The sequence below is a fragment of the Equus caballus genome, chromosome 13 (genome assembly GCF_041296265.1).
Source record: "Equus caballus isolate H_3958 breed thoroughbred chromosome 13, TB-T2T, whole genome shotgun sequence".
In the NCBI taxonomy this organism is placed as follows: Eukaryota; Metazoa; Chordata; class Mammalia; order Perissodactyla; family Equidae; genus Equus; species Equus caballus.
The window spans coordinates 3,356,259-3,384,002 of NC_091696.1; the positions used below are offsets into that span (position 1 = coordinate 3,356,259).

General features: G+C 46.6%; 1 protein-coding gene across 4 annotated transcripts in view; it reads left to right on the forward strand.

Annotated features, from left to right (window-relative positions):
• The window catches only part of SDK1 (sidekick cell adhesion molecule 1), an 857,904-nt gene that overhangs the window by 637,981 nt on the left and 192,179 nt on the right, over window positions 1-27,744 (forward strand). For all 4 annotated transcript variants that reach the window (XM_070231391.1, XM_070231392.1, XM_070231390.1 and 1 more), the window contains exons 15-17: window positions 14,216-14,363; window positions 15,352-15,492; window positions 20,151-20,332. In XM_070231391.1, coding sequence (XP_070087492.1) covers window positions 14,216-14,363; window positions 15,352-15,492; window positions 20,151-20,332 — 471 coding nt within the window. The remainder of the gene's footprint in view (window positions 1-14,215; window positions 14,364-15,351; window positions 15,493-20,150; window positions 20,333-27,744) is intronic.

Below are 27,744 nucleotides of genomic sequence, written 5' to 3' on the forward strand. Positions count from 1 at the left end.
TTAACACTAGAGGTTTGGCCTCATAGAGTGTTAGAAATGCACACACTCATCTAATGCAACAGGTGCCACGAGCTCCCATGAAATCTGGGAGAGGCAGGCCTTATGTCTCAATCTCATCCTCAGACGGAGCCCCTGCGTGATTTCCATGAGTTGGACTCAGGCGTTTCACTGCTAAAATAGGATAATGGTGGTCTCTTACAGTCAGGAAAATTCTCTCTTTTTCCCATGAGGTTTTTTAAACCTTGGTACATGTCTCCTGGTAAGCACTTGCAGGAAACAAGCATACTTGTATAAAACATTCAGGGTATGTCATTGTATTTAGTTCCACTATTCGTCTTTTAATAGATGTGAGTGCTCATAGTTACGATTTGCATTATACCTTAAAGTATTTAAATTTAATTAAAATATAAAATAACTTTGTAATTTTTTGTTATTAAAGTTGTGTATACTCACTGATAAAAATTTAGGAATTACTTAAAGCACAAAGAATAAAAATAATCACTACAATCCCTGTGTGTTGCAAGCCAGCCCTCCGCCCATGTCCTTGTTCCCTCTCCCCCCACCTCCTCCAGGACTTGGCTCCATCATTAATCCCTCTCTGCCCTCTGTCTTCAAGCTCTCCGTCTCTCCTCCTCCTTCTGCCTCAAAGGAGGATTATTTCCACCCAACTCTCATTCATTCCGTCCGCTCTTCTCTGCTGAAGCCATGTCGTCCTTGCTCCAAAGGACAGATCTAGTGAACACTTCAGTCATCACTCTCCCCAACATGTCTGCGTTCCACGCTCTTGATCATTCCTCCACTCAGAACTCTGTTCCCTTGGCTTGGCTTCTGTCTCCGTCTTTATTCTTATGTCTTATTCTTTTATCTCTCAGACTGTTTTCTCTGACTCATCTGAGGTCTTCATTTCCAATCCTGCCCCTAACATGTTGGTATTCCTTGGTTTTTCCTGCCCAGTCCACTGGTCCTCTCATCCCACTTGCTTTCTCTCGTGATCTCATGTGCACCATGGTTCGCCTCCCGTCCACATGCCACAACTCCCTAATGTGTGTTTCCACCCTAGACCTCTCCCCCGAAGCTCAGATTCATGTGATCACATGGCTTCTAGACAGCTAACCTGGATGTCCCATGGGTTCACCAGACTCAAACTGTCAAAGTAAAACTCATCATCTTCCCCCCAAAGTTGCTCCTTTTCCAGGTTAGAATCATGGAAGTCAATCTTGACTCCTCACCATTCCCCATCCGCAACAAATATGTCAGATAAGTTCTGTTGGTTTAACCTCATAAACTTATCTAATTCGTTGCCCTTCTCCATTCCTGCAACCCCTGTCCCTCATCAAACTAATCCATCCACTTGGCCTCCTCACATCCACCCTCCATCGAGCCAGCAGTGGGGGCTCTCTAAAGTGCACATCTGACCACATGAACGCCTTCGCCTGCTTGAAGGCGCCCGGTGGGCTGGCAGTGAGCCTCGAGCTTGGGTTCCCTGGGTCACCTTTGGCTCCTCCACAGTGTGCTTGTGCTTCACACATAGCCCGGAGGCCAGTCCCTAGCCCGTCTTCTAACCAGGTCACTGGCCCTAATTCCTTCCTGGAGAGAAATTCTCATTGCTTAAAGAACAGATTCTAGGCTTATTAGCATGGTATACAGTGCCATTTATCACCTGACTGCTGCCTGCCTCTCCAGATTTATCTCCAGCCACTAGCTGCTTTGCTTTTCATGCTTCAGCAATAAGCCATTGCCCGCAGCTCCCTGAGCACACGAGATATCCAGTGCCACTGCACCTTCGCTCAGTGGTCTGCGGGTGCCCTCCTCATTCCTGCCCTTCCGTCTTTGGTCAGCTCCTTTGTAGCATCTCCTCTGTGTGCCGTCCTCAGTCCCCTCTGGGAGGCGCTGGCCCAGTCTCTCCTCCACTGGGCAGGTGCTGTCCCCAATCTCTTCCCCTAGGGGACACTGTCTCAGGTCCCCCTCTCTGGGAGGCGCTGGCCCAGTCTCCTGCTCCAGCATTCCCGGCAGCAGGGCTGAATTACCCAACAGGCAAAGGAAGCCCTCAGGGTGCCAGCAAAGGCAGGACACCAACACTAATGAAAATCTCCAGAAGGAAACGCTTATTAACTTCTCCTGCTCCAGGTTTGCAGAGATATTCCTCTGTGTTTTCATTCAGAAGATTTATGGTTCTGAGGCTCCGCTCAGGTCTCGCAGCTGTTTAACTCTGCATTTCTTTGATTACTAGTCCTGTTGAACACATTTGTCCAAGTTGGCTGGCTTTTCATACTTCCTCTGCGATGCTCTGTCAGTTTCCTTGCCCCTATTTTTCTTTCTATCAAGGCCTTAGGGTTTTTTCTGTCATTTGTGACAAGTATTTTTTCGATTTGGTTTTTACCCTTAATTTTTGTGTATTGCTTTTTGACATCTAGAAATGTTTGATGTTTATGTAGTTAAATCTATTGACATTTTCCTTTATAATTTCTTTCATTGCTTTTATGTTTGGATATTTCAACACTGTCAGGCATAAAATACATATTCTTATAAGTTTCATCTTGTTTTTAAAGCTTTAATTTTCGATACATTTAACTCTTAGTTTATCTGGACTTTAGACGTAAGCATTCTGACATGACTTTATTTTTCCCAAATGACTAAATGACCATTTTCCAAATTTCCAAATGACCCCCATTTTTCCAACACGATTTGTTAAATAATCTATTTATTTATGAACGTTTCCTTTTTCATATGTTAAAGGGACCTGTTTATATAAAAGTCTGTTTCGGGTTTATTTGGATCCGTTGCGTCATCATCTGCTTTTCTGCCAGTTTTATAATATTTTAATTGTTTTAGTTCCAAATGTGTTTGAATAACTGATAAAGCAAGTCCCCTCATCTTTTCAGAATTTTGTTAGTTCTTGTCACCTGTTTATTCTTCCAGAAAAAAAAATTGGAATTATTTTGTTAGGTTTCAAAAATAGTCCCATTGATTTTTTAATGATATTAAACCTGTAGGTTTTATGAGAACTGACTTCTTGGTAATTCTGTCTTTCTGTTCAGAAAATAATACGCTTCTGCATTTCTTCAGCTCTTTCTTTGCATTGTTTAGCGAAGTTTGCAGGTTTATACCCATAGGTTCTATACTTTTTTGTTAAAGTTGTCCTCAGATTTTGTCTTACTGCTACTGTGATTAGAATTTCTTTCCATTTCATCTTCTAACTCGTTATTTACTGTTGGGCTGTCAGAAAGCTATTGATGTTGAGGTGTTTGTTCTCCTCTTAGCCACTTGCCATATTCTCTTATTATTCTAATGATTTTTCAGTTGGTCCTCTTAATTTTCAAGGTCGACAATCATATCTTCTCCAAATAATAGAAATTTATTGTTTTCTTTCTGTTTTTTTAATCTTGTTGGGTTGGTCAGAATAATTTAAAAAAATAATTAGCATAGTAGTATCTCTTGTTTAATCTCTGATCTCAATGGAATGTCTACTAGGGTTTTACTGTTTTGTATGATATTAAGTTTTTTGTTGTTTATTGAGATATAATTTGCATATAATGAAATGCAGAGATCTGAAGTGAGTTTTGACAAATATATATACACCATGTAGCTCACACCTCAAACAAGATACAAACATTTGCAACGTGCCAGAAAGCTCCCTTGTGTCTCTTTCCAGTCACTCGTCCTCCTTCAAAGGCAGGCACTCTTCTGACTTCCGTCTCCTTGATTAGTGTTGCCTGTTCTTGAACTCTGTGTAAATGAACACAATATTGATTTGAAAGGACGGTTTTTCATCATGTAATGCATTCCTCCCATTCCTGGTTCTTAGGATTTTTTATATACGTGTAGGGAAATTTCTTCTTTCTAAGTAAATTATTCTTAGAATAACTAAAAATTCCATTTAGCACTACCCTACAATTTATGCAGGAGAACTCAATATGTGACTATCCCACAGGTTCGCAGCTCTGACATGAACTCCTGTGGTCCTGCCCACTGGGCGGTCTTCAGAGCGCATGCTCTGAGGGACGTGGTCACCGTCATGACTCAAAGTTCCCGAGCCTCAAGCTTGAAATCAGTGTATTTTCCCTTAACTTAGAAAGAAACACTGTCTTCCATATGTTAAGTTAATACCACACTTCATCTTTTCTAAAGACGTCCCAGAAGAAATGTTAAGTTGGGAGGACATTTCTGTATCTTGCGCATCTCTCACTGTCTCTCATGTGTAGACATCATCCAGTAGGTCTGTCTCTGGTACGGAGAGAATGCCAGTTTCTCGCGAGTGACCTAGCGGCTTCCTTTGAAGCTCTACCATCCAATGTGTTCCTTTGATCCCTTGGCTGCCAGGAAACCCAAAGATGAACTGAGTACTTAACTCAAGTACCTAAGTCATCCCTGGTGCTTAGAACATCTCTCTGTTTTCTTCTCCTTAAAGATTTTGGATTTGTTCATTTTTTAATTTCGTTTTATCCTCCATTTTGATGTATATTTTCGCTTTAGAAGATCTTTAAGTCCTCTTTAAAAGTAGGAGAGCTCTCTCTCGTTCTCTTCCACACACACACAGAGGGATAGAATGGTGCCAGACCAAAATCTCCAACGACAGAGAGCCGTACAAAGTCATTGAGCAATGTCATGGAAAGCAAGTTGAACCCGGCAGGTTGACCTGGCAAACAGACCTGGTGGTGGTGTGCGGGCAGCTCTTCTCCTGGTGTGAGGTTCCGAGGCAGGGGATAGAGCAGGGGCCAAGGGCCTTGCGCAGGAAGGTTGGTTTTTCTGAATGGATGATTGAATTTCCCCTGAAGGTAGTGGGCCAAAGACGGCTGGCAACCCCAGGCCTGGGCTTGGGGACAGGAAGCCCACTGAGAGGCACTGGGCTGGGCAGATCGTGCATTAGCCTGACTGGAGCATGCTGAGTTTGAGATGATGTTTTGAGGTTCAGATAACAATATCCCACGGGCAGCTTGTCTTTCCTCAAGCGTGGAACATTCTAGCGCCCACAGATTTCTGGAGCAGGGCTTCTTGTGTCAGCGGCTGGTCCAAGAGTCGCTTTTGGAGAACATTCTCCGAGGCCCGGTGCCCCCTGACTCCCTCCCTGGCATCTTCGGGGGAGGTGGGTAAGTCCCTCTTCCTTCACAAAGAGAAGCTCTGAGCTGCGTGGCTGCTCTTTCTCCCACCGTCGCAGGTGTCTGTTCACGTACAGAGCCTATCGGCTGTCTTGCACACAGCTCTCCGAGAGCTCGTTTGCCCTCGTGTGACAGCTGCTCCTGACTGTCACTGCGCAATATGCTGAACATCTTCGTCCCCGCTTGCTATTCTGTGCTGAAAAGCCGACGGGCTTTGTGCTGGTTTGCTTGCCAAAGTGGCAAAGAGACTTTGTTCTTTAGGCTGCAGATCGTTCTGATGCTGTCTTTGAAATGTATCTCACACAGGTATTTTCTGAGAGTCTCGGAGTCGTTAGGAAGTATTTTGCGTTTTAGCTCATTTTTCTTTGGGCTTTGGCATATTGAGCCTCACATTAATAGCGTTTGCTTCCATTTTAAAATCCATCCCGGAAGACAGCGTGTGTCACAGATAGTTACTAACCTTTGTTATACTGCTGTGTCATAGTCCCAGGGAGGGGCTGAGGTGGAGGGTTTTGGGGTCCTCTCCCCCTTAGCTCCCTGCCTTCAGGCAAGACGAAGAGGTAGTCAGGGAGCCCAAGGAACCCAAGCGCCCGCATCCCCTGCTGGTCCCCACCTTCTGGAGGGCCCTTCCCAAGCATGTCCCAGAGACTGGCAGAACTTCCTACACAGGAAGGCCCATCGTGACCACTCAGTGCAGAGTATAGAGCAGTCCCCAAGGCGTGTCTCCCCTAAGGCCATGTCAGCGTCCGTGCAGAGAGGGCCACCTGCTTCCACCCCTTCGCCTGCCAGCCAAGGTTAGACCTGTCCCCAGCCTGCCTTGTGGGGTTCAGCACCACCATCCTGATGTGTCTCCTGCTCAAAGCCGAGTTCCCCATGCTTCTGGATTTGTCTGATCCCCGTTTCCAACCTCTCTGGCCTCTTGCCACTTCTCTGAAGCAAATGGTTTCCCCAGTTCAGAGGCCTACCCTTCCCAGGGGTGTGTGTCCCCTTGGGGGTCCAAGCCTAGGGCACTTTTGGGGTCTTCCCACAGCTCAGGAGGCCCCAGTCCCTTAGATGTGAACGGCTTAATGTCCCAAAGCCTGTTCTTGACATCACTTTGGCCCTGTTACTTGTTAGCAGGGAGTTCCATTCATTTCCTAAATGCTCAGCTCTTTCCTTCTTAACTTTGATGGCAAAACTTGGTGCATTTCAACTCTAACCCTGCAGATTTCTGTTCTTGCTCTAAAGACATGTTCAGCAGACAAAGCCTTTCCAATGAAGGCTATCCAACTGTATCTTAACTGTCTACTCTGTGGGATATTGTCTTAGGTAAAAAATTCCCATCCACTTCCTGCTCCTTCTCCCAGTCCAATGACCTTCTCCAACTGGTGTCTCTTTCCCCCTCAGGCATCCTTAGCAGCTTGTGGCCCATCCCCCCTGCGACCGCAATCTTATCTCCCAGGGTTGCCATTAGCAGGTCTGAGTCACAATATTCTTTCAAAATTGTGTTTCGATTCACTCATTTTACATATGTTTAATGCCTTCATAGACTCCCATCCATCCGGAAGACCTCATGGTCTTCTTTCAAGAGTATGGTCTATTCTAAAAATGTTCTGTCTACCAGCTCAAGCTTGAAATTCTGTGGTGCCACTACAAATTATATTCCTCTCATCCTTTTAATAATTTTTTAACCAGAATCCTGAAGAAGAATCTTATTTAACCTTTGCAGACCTAGTTCTTATCTATGCCTCTCTTTTAACATCTGGATGAGATTTGAATAAGCCAAGGGAAGCTATTCCTCAGCTCCAGTGTGCTTGCTCTCGGTTCTCAGAGGCAGCCTGGAGTGGGCAAACAGCCCGGAGTGGGAGTTAATCCCGCAGCTTCACCCTAAATGCTTTAACTATGTGGAGGTTGAAAGTATTTGTTGTCTAGGCTTGGAAACTGTGTATCTCTGCTCATGTAGTGGCAGTAACTTAAGGGCGTTATTCGTCCCAACAGACTAATTTCAACAACTCATTGAGCTGAACCCTGAAACATAGGTCAAAGTCTCTGGAAAACTTGAAAATAATTACACAAAGCACTTGAAAAATCATGAGAATGGTTAAAAAAACAACTGTAGAATGGACTTATGCTTGTTTTGTTTCATTCTTTCCTCGTACTCTTTATTATCAAAATTTTTCTTAATGAACTTGTATTACTTTTTAGTGATACACATGTATATATAATTTACCTTTTTCTATTACTTTATGCATATACTGTTCTCAGGGTGGATCTGGGTTCTGTATAGCTTATGTAATTTTGGAACTGTTGTTAAGAAAAATTGTTCAAAACTGAAAGGACCCATGCCGGGATCTTGGGCAGGGCCAGTCCTGATGACGGCCTGGAGCTCAAAGTCCCTCTGCCCATCCTTCTTCGGGGCTGAAGTTAGCCTCCTAGCATGAGGGCATTCGGTGACTGCTCTTTGCAGCCCGTGGAGGTCCCAGCCCTTTGTTCCACCCCAAAGGCAGCTGGTCCTCAAACGCTGAGAGAGTCAGTGAGCCAATCCTGGGTCAGCCCATCCTCCAGAGCGCCAGCATCGGGAGTAATCAGAGTGGCTTTAATCCTGCCTCTCCAACAGCTCTCAGGGCCCAGCTATTGTGTGCTCATGCACACATGTGAACTCACACACACAACCCCGTTCTCTTCGTTTGCAGAACACACAGAACCTTCCAGTGCAGGTCGCACTCCATGTTCCACAAAACCACACCAACCCGTTAACTGACAGGCCTTTTTTTCTCTTACTATACTTCTTATTTTAGAGCAGTTTTAGGTTTGCAGAATTATCGTGAAGATAGAGAATTCCCATAAAGCCATACCCAGTTTTCCCCTATTAACATCTTGCATTAGTGTAGTATATTTGTCACAACTCATGAAGCAACGTTGGCATATTATGATTAACTAAAGTCCGAGCTTTATTCAGATTTCCTCAGTCCTTTGCGAATGTCTTTTTTCTGTCCCAGGATCCCATCCGGGACACCACATTGCATTTAGTTTGTCGTGTCTCCTTATGTTCCTCTTGGTGGGACAATTTCTTGGACTTTCCTGTTTGTGATGACTTTGATGGTTTTGAGGAGTGCTGGTCAGGTATTTTGTAGGATGTCGCACAACTGAGATTTGCCGGATGTTTTTTTGATGATTAGACTCGGGTTACAGGGTTTTGGAAGGAAGATCACAGAGGTAAAGTGCTGTTCCCACCACTTCATATCAAGGGTGCTTACCATCAACATGACTCACTGCTGTTGGTGCTGGCGAAGCCTTCTAAACATTGGGAAATTCAGCTTCATTTGTGTGTGGGGCTAGACTCTTAGGGGCATCTGTCTGTGTGTGCAGGATCATCCTAAGAAACCAGAGCACCCACAGTCGGTGTCTAGACAGACAGCCTGGTGTGGGGAAAGAGAGTCTGGTGAGTGTGACGGGGCTGAGACCCTTGAAGGCATTGATCCAAGAGAATAGTTCCACTTCTGGACATACCAAGCCTTGAACTTCCTAGCTTTAACACTAATTATGACTACTCATGAGGACTCAAAAGAACAAAGTTGCGTTTCTCCGGAGTTTCTACCCAGGTGGAAAGATCAGCCCGTAATCTTTGACTCAATCCCTCTGTGCCTTCTTTTCCCATATGAAAATGAGGATGGTCACATCTGCCTCCAGGTTTTTGTGAAGGTTAAATGTGAACATATAAAGCCATTAACAGTGCCGGGGACATGGTGGGGGCTTTTGCTGAACAAGTATTTCTTGAGTTCCTGCTATGTGTTGGACACTCCTCTAGATGCCAAGGATCTGACTGTGGATAAAATAGATTCGACAGGAGTTTATCTCGTGCGTGGCTATTTAAATGGGCAGCCTTTATTATTATTACCTGATGTTTATATTTCAGGAGACGCAAAGTGCAGACTGTTGTAGCCCAAACAGCGGTGGAAGTAGAATTAGAAAAATAATAAATCTGCATCTTAATTCTTCCGCTTAACTTCCTCTTTAACCTGGGGGAAGTTGTTGCTTTAATGAGAGAATGTTCATTCTCATTCGTATAAACAACACAAGTAAAGCATCCGTGAAATCACATTTTTCACTCACCAAACGTACAATTTGAGACACTTATCGTGCTCATTGCTGGCAATGTTGTCACAAAATATCACTTTCTAAAAACTTTTCATTATGGAAAGTTCTAACTATAAACAAAGGGACAGAGTATTGCCGTATTAGGTTTCAATTACCATTAACATTTCACCATATTTGTTTCATCAATCCCTCACTTTTTTGCTCGGATATTTTAAAGAAAATCTCAGCTATTGTTTGATTTCGTCCTTAATTGACTGAGTAAACAGCTCAAGAAAGGGACTGCACACCTAACAAAATTAATGGTAATCCTTAATATCATCTTATATTCAGTCCATGTTTCAATGTCCCTGATTGTTTTTTAAAAAATTACTTTTCACAGTTGATGTTTGAATCAGGATCCAAACAAGGTCCATCGTTGCCCTGGTTGTTTCGTCTCTTACGTCTCGTCATTATCAAGAGTTCCCACCTCCTTTCGCTCTGTTCTTGGCTGGTGCCGAAACCAGGGCATTGTCCTGTCGAATGCTCCCGGCCCTAGACTGCTTCCGCGTGGTGTCATATAATTTGTTCCTGCGTCGTCTTTATTACCCAGAGATGAGAATGGATTCGTGTTGAGCTTTTGGTTGTGTTCTCTTGAATTGCACGTGCATGAGTGTCCGTGCTTCCTGGGTGTTGTGGGTACTTCCTGCTGCATCTCACAAGGAGACACTGGGGGCCCCGCTGCTCTGCTTTCGGTGACGTCTGAACCATCCCCCAGTCCAGAAAGGGACAGCCTGTCAGGTGGGGGAGAAGTCATTTATACTTCCTGAGTCTTGGTGTCCTGTCTGTCAGAGGAGAGAGAAGATCTCCTCCCCACAAGGACTCGAGGTTACAGGTGTGAAAGCACTTCCAGACTGTGGACTACCATACAAGCGTTAGGTACTCATAATAACAGTGGTCCTTTGGAAATTAAGGAAATTTTCTTTGAAAAAGTATTTTCCTTCCTCAGTTACCTTTAACTGAGAAAATGGTAATGCCCTTTTTTATTGGAAAGAGCTTCTAGTACATTTGCAAAGCTTGAAAACCATGAGCTTTTTAACCAACGACAGAGCACAGGAGTGACTAAGTCCTCGTGAGAGAACGATTAGTGATGCCCAGCTGTATAGCAGAGGTTTGTGCGATAGCCCGATTGGGGAAGACTAAAATGCCTTCGTCTTTTAGATCAGAGGAGCGAGAGGCTTCGCTGAAGGGGAGGAAAAAAGCTATTGAAACTTTTATGGGATGGTTTGCTTTATCAAAAGATTCTGCCACATTCCAGCCCCAAGACAAGCATCGGTAGTACTCTTTTGTGAGGACTGGGAAAAGAATCTTTTAAAGGGATTTTGCTTATTGATTGTCAGGAACAGGCTTGCTTTTTAAATTTTAACAGTTCTCAGCAAGCTGGCAATTCTGAAGCTTGTGAATGAGCAAATCCTTCCCAAACCACTTTTTTTTTTGGTACAAATCAGAGTGCCCATGAGATGGATCGGGTTCATTTGTATTAGTTTTCAGTCTAATCTCTCTTCCTGCCAGATCTTTTATCTTCTAGTAGGAGAGGAGAAAGAATAAATAAAGGATTCTAGAGACGCACCTGCAGGACTGAGCAGAGCCCCACGGTACTGGGCAGATTAATAAGCCCTGTTGTCAAATCAAACCGGGCAGCGGATCCTACTACTCGGGTTACACGCTTTCAAGAGCTGTTTACACTCTGAGTGAACAAATGGCGAGAGTCAGACTCTGGGAGTCTGGGAGGGAGGGTGCCTGGGACAGGCGAGGCAGTATCCCAAGCACCCTCTGCCCTTCCTTGCTCCCATTCATCCCTTTGGTCGACTGCTTCCACTGCTGTCCTTCTGACTTTGTCTCTTTCTAGAACTGCTGTCATCACTCTACCTGAGTGAACAGGTGAGCTGTTGGCTCACAGACCCTGAAACCCACGGGAAGAAAGGGATAGAAGATGAGTTTTATTAAGGACTGGGTCCCCACAGGAAAGAGACAGCACTCTTGAATTAGAATAAACAAGGAGCAAGTTTACAGAGGTGTGGGTGGAAAGAAACCACAGTAACCTGGGGCTGGGAACAGCAGCGGAGCCGGTCCCACTCTTAGGGCACAGAGCCAAGGGGAGTCACAGAGCCCAGAGAGAGAGGTTGGGTAGAGCTGCCCCCAGGAGAAGAGCAGGAACCTTTGCGTGAAGAATGCAGACAGTCTGGGGCAATCTCCCAGCGAGTCAGAAAGAGCCCACCCCTGCCAGGCAGGTCCTGCAGGGCACAGAGCAGGCAGGAAGCGGTGGAGAGTGGCTCTGGGGGGGGAGACGGGAGCACCAGCACAGGTATCCACCGTGGATGGATGCATCGATGCACACTCTCTTATTTCATGCTCATGACAGCCTCGGGAGTTAGGTGTCATTCCCGTATTGTTTCACCATTTGAAAAATATTTAATTGTAGTAAAGTACACGTAGCATAAAATTTGCCTTCTTAACCATTTTTAAGTGTAAGCTCAGTCACGTTAAGCACATTCACATCGTTGTACAACCAATTCCAGAACTCTTTTCATCTTGCAATGAAACTCTGTCCCCATTAAACAATAACTCCCCATTCCTCCCTCCCCAGCCCCTGGCACCCGCCATCCTACTTTGTCTCTGTGAATTTGATTACTCCAGGTGCTTCACATAACTGGAATCATACAGTATCTGTCCTTTGGTGACTGGCTTATCTCACTTAGTATAATGTCCTCAAGATTCATCCATGTTGGAGCAGGTGTCAGAATCTCCTTTTTTTTTCCAAGGCTGAATAATAGTCCACTGTATGGACAGACCAGATTTCTTTATCCATTCATCCCTTGATGGGCACTTGGGTTTCTTCCACCTTTTGGCTATTGTGAATAGTGCTGCTATGAGCATGAGTGTGTGAATATCTCTTTGGAGACCTTGCTTGCGGTTCTTTGGGGTATATATTTTGAAGAATTATTGGTGGATCATATGGTAATTCTATTTTTAGTTTTTAGAGGAACTGCCGTGCTGTTTTCCGTAGTGGCTGCACCATTTTACGTTCCCACCAACAGTGCACGAGGGTTCTACCTTCTCTACGTCCTCACCAACACAAGCTATTTTCTGCTTTTTTGCTAGTAGCCATCCCAATGTGTGTGCGATGGTGTGAGGTGGTATCTCACTGTGGTTTTGATTTGTCCCCAATTTTGACAGAAGAAGCTCAAACAAAATTGAACAATTGTTAAGTGGAGGAGCTTGCAGTCAACTTTGGTCTCTGTTTTTTCTACTACATATCACCTGTCAATGAAAACCATATTTCCACTGTCTGTGACTTGGCATGGAGAGTTCCAGGGTCCCACCAAGCAAGTGAAGTTACACTGGTGCTAGGGAGCTCTTTCATCTTTATGTGGACAAATTGGCTCTTTTCTGTAAGAGAGGCTGCTTAGAAAACCAGATCATGAGCTGTTTAATGCATCTAGAAGGGTCTGAGACTCCCAAAGTGAGAAGAGAAATTGGTGTGGGTTTTTCCATAGTTAATTAGGGATGCATACGTGGCATTTTTAAGGAAACATAAAGAGAGGGGGATCTTCATCAACTGTAGATTACCTATATCGCTGAAAAGCAAAAGCCAAGAGCACTGAAATGCCCAGCTGGTGGTGGGGACTGCATTCCCAGAAAGCCGTTTTCGGAAGCAGCTTTATTTGAAATAATTAAAAAGATTCAGCTTTTGTAGCCTGGTTGGCATCGTGCTTCGGAGCAGCGTAACTTTTTGTTCAGGATTCCAGCTAACAAGCTCCGACTTAGTGATAGACGTCTCTGTGTGCAGGTCAACAGAAGCTGCCTCGGAGAGTCTCATTTCATTTTGAGCAGTTTGCGGCTACTTCTTACTGACCGTAAGGAGCCAGGGTGCATTTCCGATGAGCTCCCAGACGCAGACTTGTGAATCCTCCGGGTTAGGTCTGTAGATGTCTGCAGAAGCGGCCATGATCTTTGTGCGTGGACTGTGCACGCAGCTGGCATTGTCTGCAATCTGAGCACAGCCCGACGCGATAGTGGAAACCATGGGGCACCCCTTTCTGATCATCTCCAATGTGGGTGGAAGGGACTTGAGCACCACTTCAGAGGAACAAGAAAGACGATTTGCATTCCACAAGAATCTTTTTCCCCCACATTTTACTTCACTGGTAACTTGAGAATGCAGCTCAGGCATCACAGCAATTCCGAATGGGAACTGACAGTGGGCACTCAAAGTCATTGCCAGGTCTTCTTCATTCCGGGGCATCACTTTATGAAATGAGAGGGCCAAAAAGCATGTTTAAACTCTGCAAAAAAAAAAAAAAAAAAAAAATCACCTAAAGGTGTGGGAGCCCAGCTGAACCTCCTGAAGCCTTGCAGGCAAGAGCCCATCCCGATGGCAGAGTCACTCTTTCACACCTGCCGGAAAGCTGGGTGGAAAGATATTCTAAACTAGCTGTGAATTTCATTGCGTCTCTCTCCAGCCAAAGCCACTCAAGGGTGTGGTGGCGAAATGGGCTGCCACACAGATGGTTTGCAAAATGCGCAGCCCATCTGTCTTTATCATGCTCATTTCCTCTTTTATTAAAATGTTAATGAATATAGTTTTTATTTATCATTCGGTGACATGTGCAGCATCTTTTTCTGGGAGACAAATCTGCAATCTGCCTAACCATGTGAGCTGAAAGAGAACTTTTTCCCATTACACACTGAACACAGGAATGAGAGATATTCCGGTTCTGTTTAAACTGCTATATGCAGGTTGAACGAGAAATTCCTTTACTTGCGGATAACAGTACAAGGAGGCACAGTGGACTCAGAGTGGGAAGCCCGGGTTTAATGCCAGGCTCACTGGTACTAGCATGAGCCTCAGTTTCCACATCTGTTGAATGGGGATGAACACTCCATCTCCTGGAGCTGCCGTGGTAAGGAAATGAGATAATTCACGGGAACGCATTCTGCACTCACTTGGTATTATTCAGGCATGTGCTTATATACGTTTGAATTTGTTTTGCTCATTCTTTCAGACTCTCCGTGGAAAGTGCATCTGTCAAATGTCGGCCCTGAGATGACAGGCGTTGCCGTGCGTGGCCTGACTCCGGCCCGCACCTATCAGTTCAGGGTGTGCGCCGTGAATCAGGTGGGCAAAGGCCAGTACAGCACAGAGACGAGCAGGTGTGTGAACACGCCTCCCTCAGCGTGGTGGCCATGTGGTGACGAGGGGCGGCTTGGGCCCGGAAGCAAAACCGAGGCTTCACGTTGGGTGGGGGAAATCGATCAAAGTAGTCAACCTCCGTCCCTCAGTGATATTGGCAAAAATGCGAACGACTATAAGAAAGAAGGAAAACACAGTGTATGTTGTACTGGCTGGTTTTCTGTGATCTTCTGAGGGAAGTTTCTTAGACCTCCTGGTGCTCTGGTTGTGCCGACAGAAATCTTCCCTGTAGCACGGTCCTCTGTATACATGAAATTAAGAGTTTACGATGCTTTCATGCCTTTTACCCACCCCGACTGCCAGCCTGATGGGAGCTGGGGCCACCATCTTGACAAGTCAACACCTAGCGGTGTTGTGGGGAAGCCTAATGAGCTCAGGGTGTCCGTGGCGTGGCGCAGTCCCGGGTGGTCTTGCCGCTCGCCCGTCCCTGGGGAGGCTGCTTCTGGAGCTCTTTCAGATGTGACATGGGAAACGGCCCCACCAGATTGCCACGTGCGCTCCCCAACTAATCGGAGCTTTCTCAGTGGCCTTGACTTGTGGAATAGTTGAGCTCTCCGTGACTTTTTTCAAAATGTAGGAGTTTGCTATGGGAACTATCGAAAGAGCTGAAGAAGATCATTTGGAAGGAGTCTCAGACCACAGGCCCGCGAGCTGGCTCGCTCAGCCTTGTAATCCTTGTAAAGAGTGGAGGTGGAGTGCGTTATCTAGACAGAATAAGGTCACCTCCCGTGTCTTCCTTGCCGCTTGCTTAACTGATTTTCTAGTATGTTGATTTGTTGTAACTATTTCACACGTGTCCTTTCAGTCTGATCAGCTGTGCATTTTGCTTTTCTCGTCGTCTCTGGATTTTAATAAAGAGGCTCAGGATTCAGCAAGATGGAGGACGCAAAGTAGCTCCTTTGTTTCCGGCGCTGATCTCTCTTTCCCCTCCCCCTCTTTTATTTTTAGGCTGATGTTGCCTGAAGAACCACCCAGTGCTCCCCCGAAGAATATAGTGGCCAGTGGGCGAACCAATCAGTCCATCATGGTGCAGTGGCAGCCGCCCCCAGAAACGGAGCACAATGGGGTGCTACGTGGCTACATCCTCAGGCAAGTTGCTTGTGACAGGTCGTTTTTAGACTGTCGTTATCAAGAGTCAAGTGTCTGTTTTGCTGAGGTGGCAAACTCAAATGTCTATAGGAGCCCAACAGTAATGAAGAGAATCAGGCCAGCTGTAGGACTCCAGGGAGTGGTGGAGACTGTGGCAAACTGGAGTGCAGAAGCAAACAGGGACAGCCTTGCAGAGACAGTGTATGCATATTCAACCATATGTGTACCCATAAGAAACCACATCAGGGGTTGCATTCTGGCAGGACAACAGAGAGGGAGAGTATGGGTTGGGAGCAAGGTGAGCTGTTGATTGTAAATCCTTTTATTCTATTTAAGCTTTTACCAGGGGCATGTATTATTAAATGTAATAATTCTTAATTAGTAATAACGTATAAGATTTAATTATTAGCCAGTTTTAATTAAATTAACCATGCTGGAATGTCACTCCTTATTGCCAGGTTCTCTAGTGTTTCAAAGAAATTTAAAAATCTAGCTTTTTACATGCAATCTCACAATTTTTAAATGTTGGAAATGATATCAATATATTTTGAAACACTGGGCAGGCCGTACTCACACATCGCAGGCCAGATGTGGCTCAAGAGGGGCCAGTTTGCTATCTCTGCCTTACAAGGGGTGGTCAGGCTGCTAACATGTTGAGAGGAACATACCAGGACTTGGCTGGGTCTGAGAGGAGAAACCTCCTTTGCCAGAACTCCTGCTAATTTTAAATACGCACTGAATGTGGTCATTGCAGTGATTTATTGATACAAATAAGAAGAAAAGAGTAAAGCAGTACCAAAGGATAATTATGAAACCTCTTCTGATAGATTGTGCTGCTGTCAACGGGTCTGTTAATCTGACATGTACTTTGACTGCTTTAGCAGCCTCATGGGGCAAGACGTCCACTATTACCTTCCTCCGAATGCCTAGCCCGTGCCCCTTCCGAGTGTGTCATCAGAAAATACTGGATTAGCAGAAGTCTTAGTGGATAAATGTAATGTCTTAGATAAATGTGAGCGGTTATGAAAGTGTTGCTTCTTTAACTCCATTGCTTTGCATATGGAGGACAGCTCATTCCTAGTGCGTATTTCTGTAATCATCCATTCGTCATTTAATACATGTTTATCTATACGCATGTAATATTTGCCTGTCACAAAGAATTCACTGCTATTTTCGAGTTTTTCCTCAAGCGTATGAATTATCCTCTAAACATAAGCCAGATCATTATCTGCCTCAAGTGGCCTACGTGTGGCTGTCCCTAGGGGTGCATGGAGGGCTGGAGGCCTGGAGTCAACGCTCAGGGCCCCTGTGGCCGCCGGGCCGCCCCATCTCTCCTTTCCCATTTCCAAGAAGGGGGAAGAGGAGACTGCGATCTGTCCCCTGCAGGCAGGGGGCGCCTGCGGGCTCCGGTTCCTGTGGATGCTTCCAGATAATTCCCAGTTGCCTTCCGGAAAACAGCCTGGTGCCCCCGCTGCTTGAAGGCTGACTTTTCTGTTGCGTTCATGCCACTCGCTCCTTGCTCCAGCTGTAGCTCTTGTTCCGTGCTCATCAACTAATGAAAATAATTGGCCTTGCCGTCTCGGACCATGCTTGTCACCAGCTGCCTCTGTCTTTTTTTCAGCACATGCAGGAAAAGTTTCCTTAGGCTCCAGCTGCCAAGTAAGGACTTTAAAAGTCAGCCCACAGAACCAGGCTCGGGGCATGGTGTTTAATAATGAAATCTCTCTGATGTTATGAGGCCCCATCAGGGACTGCACATTTCTCTATTTTGTGGCATTACTACTGTTAAAAGGATTTTCCCTGATGGTGTCAGGAGAGTCGAGTGCTGGAAAGGAGGGCATCTGTATTTGTAGGGGTTTAAATCAAGAAAGCCCTAAAGTGAGGGTGCACTACCCAAGGCCTGTGAATATCAAAGTCTCCAGAAATTAAAGACCCGTGCCAAAATGAATTTGCTTGGAAACATTTCCAAATAACCCTCCAGTCTGCAAATCAGCTCTGTTTGCAAGCGCGTGTCCTCCAGGGCACGAGTCGCCGGGTCGGATCTGCAGCGCAACCCAGGGAAGAACAAAACACGAGTAAATCACGCCGTGGCTCTGGCCAGAAGAAGTAGTTAGGGTACGTGCGCAGTAATAAAATATTTATAATAATGGGCAGCGTGTTTCTTGGAGAGGAACACAGGGGTTATGTCCTTTAAAAACATCCTCCTGTTTCTTTCCGGATAAAAAATCGTCTTGTTCTGCGTGACGCAGTCTCCTGGGCAACGTGTCCCACCAGTCAGAGGACGACGCCCCGCACTTCCGTCATTAATTGTGACCTTCCCAGACATCCTGTGAATGTCACAAAAGCACCCTGAGCCGCTGGTCAGAAGGGACCGACCTGCCTGCCGCGGCAGGGACAGCAGCCCATTTCCAAGACAGGAATTCTGCAGTTTGATGGTACCGTTGTGTAAAGAGGGGCCTGGGAGGAGGTGTGTGGTTCATGCGGCCTTAGTTTCTTATAATTCAGAGTTATCCCTTAACTTACTACCTAGATCAGCAGTGTTTTCACAGAGAGAAATATCTAGGGTGTGGTTTACGAGTCCCATCTCTTTTGCATCCATTGTTTCATCTTATTCTGGCAACAACCCTCTGAAATGCCATTGTGATTATATCATTTTAGGAAGGTGGAAACCAAGCCTCAGAGAAGCTAAGAATTAGCTTGAGGGCACCCAGCTCGTAAGTTTTCTTCCCAATCGAAGTCTTCCAGAGCAGATTTCTTCGCTTCTCCCTGGAATGTATATCGTATAGTGATGGGTCCACACGAGTGAGCTCTTAAGCAGTCATGCCCAGCGTGTGCCAGATTGGTTCTAAGCAGTCCTGGCACCGTTCCCCCGACAGGATGCTCTGGTGTCTGCTGCGGGTGTGGAGCCAATCTTCACCTTTTTCCAAATGGCTATCTAATTGTCGCAGTGCCATTGATTCTAAAAGTTCATGTTGTGTACATGGGGAATTTAAGGGGAAATAGCTGTCGCATGGGTTGTTCCATGCCAGCCTCTCTCTCTGTCGTCCACTGCCTTGAAGACCATCACGTTATAGAAAGCAACCCCACTCCCACTGTGAATTGTGCCCACACGTGCTCAGTACAGGTAGCTTGGTATAAGGATGCCCGTTCAACAGGTCTTGGCGGTTGGTGGAATATGAAGCAAAAATCTCGTTTGATACATTCCCTTTCGTTCTCGCCCGTCACAGAAAAGCACTGGCCGTCCCCAGCGCCTCCCGCCAGGTGAGCTGGAGGCCTGGGGTGCTGCTGTGCCTTTAGGCCAGAGGCGGCCGAGGCCTGGGGCCTTCCTGCCAGTCAAGGGCCGCCTGCTCTTGATCGTTTCTTTTTCCCTATCAGAGGCCTCACTGAGCACAAATGGGCTGGGGCGAGTCTGAAAGGCTGCTCTCAGAAAGTCCGGATTCTCGTGAAGGGCCTTTCCTTGCTATTTCTGTGCTTCCTTAGCGCATTTTCAGCCATCATTCTCACTGGAGAGCTGTTTTCCACTTAAGGGCCTAAATTTCCAGGTTTCTTCTTTTTCTGATGCCGGCAGCCTTGATGACACACTGGTCCGCGTGACTCTGGCTCAGGTCCTTCCCCCTTGTGTCCAGGCACTCCGCCCTCGGGGACAGTGCAGGTGACTAACCGGGACTCCGCAGTCACAGAGGAGGAGCCGGAAGACCCCCGCCTGCCGTAGCAGGGCACGGAGCTCCTGCTGGCGCCCTGGTTCTGCGTCCTCCTCAGTCTTTTCCCTCTTCCGCTTATCATACGAAGCCACGTCGTCTTGAGGCAAGAACTACTTCTTGGAGAGAAATTAGATGCTTTCGGAAGCTGCACAATGACTGAGGAAATTGCTCCCACAGTACATGCTCCGTGCTTCGCCCAGGGGAACTGATTAACTTCTATCAACGGAAGCGTGGAAAAACACTTGCCGCCCAAAATAATGCCGTGAAAGTCCTTTGAGAGCACAAATAGCAATTTCTGAATGTATGCATTTTCTAAGTCCAGAGTCGTGTATGCCATTTTTAAAAAATAAATACAACTTTAAATTTCTGCCTTTAATGCACTGAAGAGCACTCTACAAAGGTACCCTCAAAAGCAGTTTGTCCCACTTTGTGTTGGACTAGTATTTTAGGAGTGTGAACACCTTTTAAATCCACTCGTCCTGGTTCTGGGACCTGCTTGGACAAATCCAGAATTCCTAACTGGAAAAAGAGCTGGGAGCTCAATTCTCAGGCACCAGGAGGCAACGCACTGCTTGGCTCTCCATTTCTCCCCACGTTTCGGAGTCACAGGAGGAAAGAATTGCTCAAACTGATTGATGGCAGCACCCCGCTAGAAATCACGTCTGGGATTTTTGGTACTAAGTCAGCATACTGCCTAGACAAATTACACTTAAAAAGCTATAATTTTTCCTTAACCCTAACAGAGTTGAAGTGTCAGTTCTGTTTTGCCCGGATCTTATAATCACCGTGAGATTAGATTATACCTTTTCTAGTGGTTGAATTAAGAAGTAGTGTTGTCTGAGGCTGACCTCTCGGCTTTACTGTAGTTTATTGACTTCCGTTTTCCTCTAACCACGCACAGTAACCGCAGGTAAACCCGATTCCTGGCTCAAGTCATTTCTCTACGGTCTGATGCAGGTACCGCCTGGCCGGCCTGCCTGGGGAGTACCAGCAGAGGAACATCACCAGCCCAGAGGTCAACTACTGCCTGGTGACAGAGCTGATCATCTGGACGCAGTATGAAATACAGGTGGCAGCTTACAACGGGGCTGGCCTGGGCGTCTTCAGCAGGGCGGTGACCGAGTACACCTTACAAGGAGGTAAGCTTGCTTTCCTGCGAGCTGGCAGTCTTTGCTGGGGAGCAGGATGTGCAAAGTTTGGCGGGAGCGTGTTAGAAATAAAAATACAGGATTTGATCCTCTAGGGAGCAATTAGAAGGAAATTCGTCACATGTTTAATTTAATCTCTCCATCTATTCCGAAGCTACAGCAATACTGTAGAAAGGAAACAGATGATCTTCTAACTGCTTTTTTCTGCTTACTAAGGGCAGGAAGGAGCTCCACACACGCCTTAACTAGTCCACTCATTCTTGAAACCTTCTGTGGAACTGACTTTCTCTAAACGGAATCGTGGTATATTTTGCAGTAAAGCTGGCCTGGAGTCCTACGTGGTACTGGGACTGTTTTTCAAAGGAAAGGATTATTTAGAATTTTGTTTTTAGTGATGTAGTATGATTATTGGCAATGGAATTTGCAACTTGGTGCTCTTTTTTCTTTTTGGTTTTCTTTTTCATTTACACAAGCAATTAACTAGATCAATAGAAACGCCTCCTCACACCCACCCCCCAAAAATGACCAGGCAGAATGCTATAGAGCCCGTGGCTCTCACATATGTGTGCTGAGACCCAACCCCGTCAGTTTAAGGCTTTCTACAGCGCCTGATTCCTGGAGGACCCAGGTCTCGGCCCAGGAATAGCCAGGCATTGGAAACACCCTCCAGGCCTGCAGTTCACTGTTAGCGCTCTCAGATCCTCTCTGGACGCGACTCCATGTGCCCCACAGCAGCCCTGTCCTGCCCAGAGGAGGGGTGCCTACAAAGTCTCAACCCCTTCCCCACTCAGCAGGCACCGCGCCGGCCTCGCGCATGTGGTTTCGTCTGCTTAGGCGTCCTTATTGCTACCAGGCCTTGACCTTTCTCCAATGATAAGGTTTCTAACTGCCCACTTCTCTCCCCAAACCATGCCTGAGACCTAATGTTCCTTGATATTACATGCTGTTATTATCATCCGTTATTGATTGGCTGTCTGTTGTCATCCCTAAGTCCATAAATCCTCCTTTATAGATTAAGTGCAGTCAGTCCGGCTTTCACCGTGACTAGCAGAGATGTTTAAAATGCAAGACAGCCGGGAAGGACCTGCTCGTCGGCAAGTAATTCTTGATTATTCATTGGAAAATGAAAATAGCTGGAAACCTGGACTATTAATGTTTGCTTTAATTAGTCTATTTAATAAAATAACTATAAATTTGGAAACACTTAAAATGACGGCTATTGCTGTTAATAATCCCCTATTACTGTGAATGGCGACGGCTTCATTTTATTGCCGGTGCGTCTGAGCTCCGTGCAGGGCAAAGGGAGGCGGGTCTCCGCCTAACTGAGAAGGGCTTCAAGGCCTTCGAGTTGGCTTTCATTCGTTGGCATCAGGGAGCCATTAAAGGTTCAGAGCTGTAAGTGACAGGCTCAAAATGCTGTATTAGGAGTTTGAGTCTGTCGGTTCGTGTGCCACAAGATGGGAGGGGAGCTGAGAATGGTGGCAGCAACCCCAGAGTCAAAAAAGCGGTAGTGTGGCCCTGAGTGATGAGCTTCCCTGGCTCTGACGATGGCTGTGAGAAGGGCGAGCGATCATGTTTGGGTGGCGCTTTGTAGTTTTCAAAAGAGCTTGACATCTCTTCCCTGTCCTGCGCCTCACAACAACCTGTCAAAGCAGGGCAGTTAAGCCCCGTGAACTCTCACCCAATGTGTCCTGGATGGTAGGACTGGGCACAAAAACAGGAAGGGAGACAGCCCCTCCCTCAGATGGCGTGCAGTGTGTAGATAGAACCGGGCGAGTTTTGTTTGCAACCATTTATGCACAAGGAAACTGGACGTTAGCCAGCTCACATTTGGCCGGTCTGAAATCGCGTGGCTACCAATAGCAGAACCAGCGCTCATACCCAGTCTTCGGAGTCAGGACCACTGTTTTCTGGGCGACATCAGCAGCCTTGGATGTCCGTGGGACTTCAGAGGTGATTTTGGCCTGATTGGTGACAGCCTGGCTGCCCAGACTGGCAGGCCTGTGCACGGGGCTCTGTGGGGATGGCGGATGGCGGGGTGGGCTCCCGCCTCCGTATGGAGCTATCTCGACTAGGATACGTCCTGAGTGTGCTTCGGCTCAGGGGGAAGATTCATTTTCCTCACATGAGGGAGAACCTGACTTCTGTTAGCTCTTTGTGAAAATGTGGTTCACAATCTTGCTCTCTTTTAACTGTTTATGAGCTAATGTTTCTGAATGATGCCATGCATGTGGCTTTCCCCTTGGCATCTCAGTTTCTGTGACAGGGTTGTCTTTCCTTTGCCTGGATGTTGGATGGCTGGTGTTGGAGCCCAGAGCCTGGAGCCACCAGCGGGTCTCAGGGCCACCCAGCAGATATGGTCCTAATTCACATCTTTGCTCACTACGGGGTGTTTCTGCTTTGACATCTTGAAGCCGTTCTCATACACACTCAGTGGCAGTGTTTCATTCCCCCCCAACCATCGGTGTGGGCTCAGGAAACGGGTGGCTTTGTCTTGCTCTGAGTGGTGCGGCCTTCCTCTCTATGCGTGTTTTAGACTGCCTGTGTGCTCAGTGTGGTTATAACGTCCCTGGGGAAAGTCCCCCGAGCTTGCTGGAATTCAGTTATTTGGTCATTTCACGCTCTGCTTCCAGACCCTGGTCCTAACCCAACACCCGTCCCTCAGTCACTGGACAGAGTTTCTCAGGTTTGTGACAGCCTCTGAGGCTTCCTCAGGAAGCACCACCTACCTGACCCTCCTCTGTTTGAGGGACACGCCTGAGCCCCAGGACAAATCGGAGGAGAGACGCTTGTTGGCCACGGTGTTGCGACACTGTCCCTGAGACTTGGCTGTGGCACGGACTCCAAACCAGGCTCAGGTTCTTGGCGGGTGTCAGGAGGGGCACACAGCCAGGGAGGCAGCTGGCCCCACAGCAAGGTGCAGTCACACTGTGCTCATCCCCCCTGCTCCTCAGGAGCCTCTGGGTCAGCCACCCCACAGCTGGACAAAAGAGAGCAAGTGGCCACCCCACAGCTGGACAAAAGAGAGCAAGCAGCTGCCCCACAGCCGGACAAAAGAGAGCAAGCGGCCACCCCACAGCTGGACAAAAGGGAGCAAGCAGCCGTCCCACAGCTGGACAAAAGGGAGCAAGCATGTTAATTCTGTCCTGGAACCGATGTTCCCACCCAACGTAGCAGAGAAATAGGAGAGGATTTGGCACAAGGTCAGGAAGAATGCGGAGTGTGAGGGAGGACCAGGCGGTACTAGCCTGGGTCTGGGGTCGATGAGTGAATGCACTAGATAAAAAGCTATCTGATCAGAAAGTGACACATTAGAAAGAAAAATGGCAACAGCGAGGAGGGGCCATGAATAATTTAGGGAGACAGTGACGGAGGCTGGGGCATTGTGAGAAGTCTTCACACACACACCTTTCTGTATACGTGACCCCCGCCTATGGCCGTTTCCTGGGAGTCCATCCAGGCCTGACTCTTAATATCTACTACTTATCTGCCTTCAAGAACCACGTTAACCTCCCTGTGCCTTAGTTTTTTCATTTGTAAAATTGTGACATTTATGTCTGCCATGACGACTTTCAGGGTGGCTGTGAAGGGAAAATGAGACCATACACGTGAACAGGCTTGGAAAGCGTGGAGCTGTTACGCGAACACCATCCTTGTTGTTGTTGTTGTTTTCATCCCAATTCCTCCTCCTACTGTGACAGCCACCAGTATCTACTTGAATGTTTCTGTAGTGGCAGTTGGACAGAAAGAAATTTGGGGTCAGTCTCCCAGCTAATATAAAATTGAGAACACAGACATCCAAGAATTGATGTGCGTGCCTACTGTGTGCTCAGTGTTGTGCGATGAACCATGGCACTGAGAGCGGCGAAGACACCTGACGTGTCAAACTTGGGGACTTGCGGCCTCCGCGGGGAGGCTAGACTAACGTTCGTGAAGCAAGAGCAGGGACTGGAAAAGAAGCCGGCCTTGCTGACGTGCGTTCGCTCTCGTTTGTCAAGAGCTTGGTGTTGCCAACGTGCTTTGGAGTCTTGCCAGTCAAGGTGCTCAGAGGAATACGCCGTCAGCGTGAAGCCCATCCCTCAAAAGGGGTTTTCTTGGGGTCTCTGGTGGGACAGCATCCGAGGAGGAGGTATGCTGCTCTCTGTATTGGTTGAGAATGGAGTCCAGCTGCTAGAAACAGACCCAAAGTAACAGTAGCGTAAACGAAATAGAGGTGTTTTTATCTTTCTCACACAAAGGGTGGGCAGTGGGCCGTCCAGGGCTGTAACGGGAGCTCCGTGTTCACCAGAGAATCAGGCTCCTTCTTTTTGCTTTGCTATCTTTTTAGCATTTGCCTCATGGTTGCAAGCTGGCTGCTACAATGCCAACTGTTGCATCCACATTCTAGAAGGAGGAAGACACAGGGGTGTGCCTGGTGGTTAAGTATGCAAGTATGCCTGCCTTGGAGGAACTTTCTTGGAAGTCCCATCTACGGCTGACTTCTCTGTGTCGGAGAGCCTGGAATGTGGTCTTTCCGCTGGATACGTTTCTGTCCCTTGTGAAGGAAGGCAGGGGGAATGGATAGGGAAGGGCAGCTAGCAGTCTCTGCCCCACTTTCTACGGTGACTCCTGCTGAGGAGTCACACCCGGAGGATATACAATTTCTACACGTAAAGTGGTGTGACGGTCTGTCTCACAGCTTGCCGCATGTGGAGTGCCTCATGATCCTTCCTAGTCGCCCCCGCTGGAGTTAGCGGAAACCCGCGGCTGCTCTGGGCCCCGCAGCTCGGCAGGGCTGTGTGGGCACCTTCAGAACGTGCTTCTTTGCTGCAGGCACCCTCCCAGTGCACTCGAGGGTCCCGCGGCTCTTAGCACCGCTCGCTGACAAAGCCCGAAGGACTGAGTGGGTCCTTGAGGCTGAAAAGGGAATCATTAAAATGCCTGTATGTTAAAGGGAAAAAGAATAACTCATAAAATTAATTATTTGTCTGCCTAATTTGGAAAGTTATTGGAATGTATATAAACACACCTCTAGAGTCTACCAGGAGACCATGGGAAAAGCAAGAAATACGCAGCCTCAGGAAGGATAAAGCTTCGGTCCAACCAGCCTAATTTTTCCTTCTCCTTTCAGCCAAGGGGCAAGCGGGATCCATCAGGGGAAATGAGATGTAATTTATCTTGACTTTAATAAGGCTCTCTGGATTGAGCTCCTCTGGAGAAGGTATTGGAATGCTGGGGAGAGCTGGTGCAGCTCGCACTCCCCTTAGGTGGGTGTGTAACGTGTTAGACAGTTGTTCTGAAAGAGAACTTATAAATGATGCAGTGTGGCCCCAGGTGAGGAGGGAAGGGCGCACGGGCTGCTCTTGTTAGCACCGGCAGCGAAACGGAGAACCTGGAAAGCTGTGCGCCTGCGGGAGACGAGCATCCTCAGGCTCCTGGAGCACACGTGTTTGGTCTCGAATGTATTTTCTTCAAGGAAGCTCCTGAAGGAAGACGAGCAAGTTATTCCTACCCTGAGTTCAGCGCAGTGTGATATTGATCCGTGAAGTAATTTGAACCCACTATTCACCTGTCACATATCCCGTTTTTCTATTCAATCTCATTTATTATTGAGATACAGTAAAAGTGCCTGGTGTGTCTACCTTGGTTCTTTACAAGTTCTCAGCATGCATAACACCTTGGACACACAGGGATTACTTGATGTGAGCTCTCCCCCTTCCCTGCCTCCCTCGGCCACCATCTCCTGTTATCTTTACGCCAATCCCGTGTAGTAGATTTTATTAGCAGGGCCTCCGTGACTGTTTCTGCTCTAGACATTCTTAAATGTGACATGTTAACTTACAAATCAAGCAGCAGAACTCTAATACAGTTCCAGCCAAGTGGACTTTCTGGGGGTGAGAGGAAAGGTTCCTCCTGTCACAGTCGCTGCGGCCTAAAATTCCAGCATACGTGGCACCTGCGTGTCAGATTTCCATTGTGGTTATCCAAAATGAAACAGAAAATAAATTTACTCGAGAATTTCTTTGAAAACGCTTCCGGAAATCAATATGCTTTTGGTTTCCAGTGGAAAAAGCCATAGAGTATAAGTTCTGCATAGCTAAACACCCACTATAATTATAGGCATTTTTCTTACTGCCAATGTCTACTTCAGCAACTTTCTAATCATTTACTGCAGGAGGGGAAGCACTGTAGTCGTTTGAAGCAATCAGTAGTTCAAATTCGGTGCTGATGCAGTGTTTGGTTCCCAAATTCAGTTTTTGTTAAAAATTGTTCAACTAATGGTGAAAGATACATCAGGAAATAATGTGAGCATGACGTCGTCAGGTGAGCCTGCGAGTGGAATCCTGTGCACTGTGAGAACATGAAATGTGATACATGAGGGTTACATCCAGAGCAAGCCAGTGTTCATGAGCGAACTTCCCCCATCCATTTCTTAACTGCATCCATTAAGATGCACATGTGGGTTTTCCTACATGTCCAAAGACAAATTGTCCTATAAATCATCATTTCGAGCACACCAAGATTTTAATTTTTTTCTGGTTTTATTTCTTTATCATTCCTCTTCTTGTAACAGGTATTTTTGTGCTGTAATGGTTTATTCTGGTTTCAGAACATTACCCTCTAATGAAAGAAAAATATTTCATATTTAAAGAGAAATGGAGAAAACATTTGGTTATCCACTTTCCGAAAACATTAGTAAAAGCTCCTAAATGTTCACTTGGGCTTGGAAAGGTTTTCTGAAGTAAGGATTATAAATGAACCCTCTGTTTGCAAGCTCTATTCTTATCTCCTCTTGGGAAATTATCAATGTGGCATAAACGACATTGCACAAAAGATTTGTTTCTCCATCCTTACGACTTTCTAGACCTCAGGCTGTGCCCACAGAATAGGATAATGTTCTAAATTCTGCCAGCATCACCTAAAACACTAAGGAAGAACTGAACACAATGATAAGGGATGTTCCATTAGGTATGGGCTTAATTTGCTCTTCTAGAACTTTCAGGAAAGGAAAGAATAGAAAACTAGCATTTCAGGGGAAGCCACTCTATACCAGTTTTGTTGTCCTATGCCATGCACTTACATTCCTTATATTGCTTAGGTCAGCCCCCAGTAGTTGTGTGACATGGTCGTCACTGTCTCTATTTTACAGAGAGAAAAATGGAAGCTCAGAGAGGTGACTAACTTTTCCAAGGTCTCATAGCTAAAGAATGCTGGAAAATGCCAGAATTTATGCTTTTCTTCTTCATTCTACATCTATCAAACATGGACAAATTTACTTCCAGATTTTCAGTGCCGCCTGTATATAGAATAGAAAAGAAGTGAGATCTCGTCTTGCTTATGTTCACATGGCGGGTGGGTTTGCAGTAGCTTGTGGACATGTCTGACTGCAGCCCACCATAAGAAATCTGTTTACGTTGAAACCC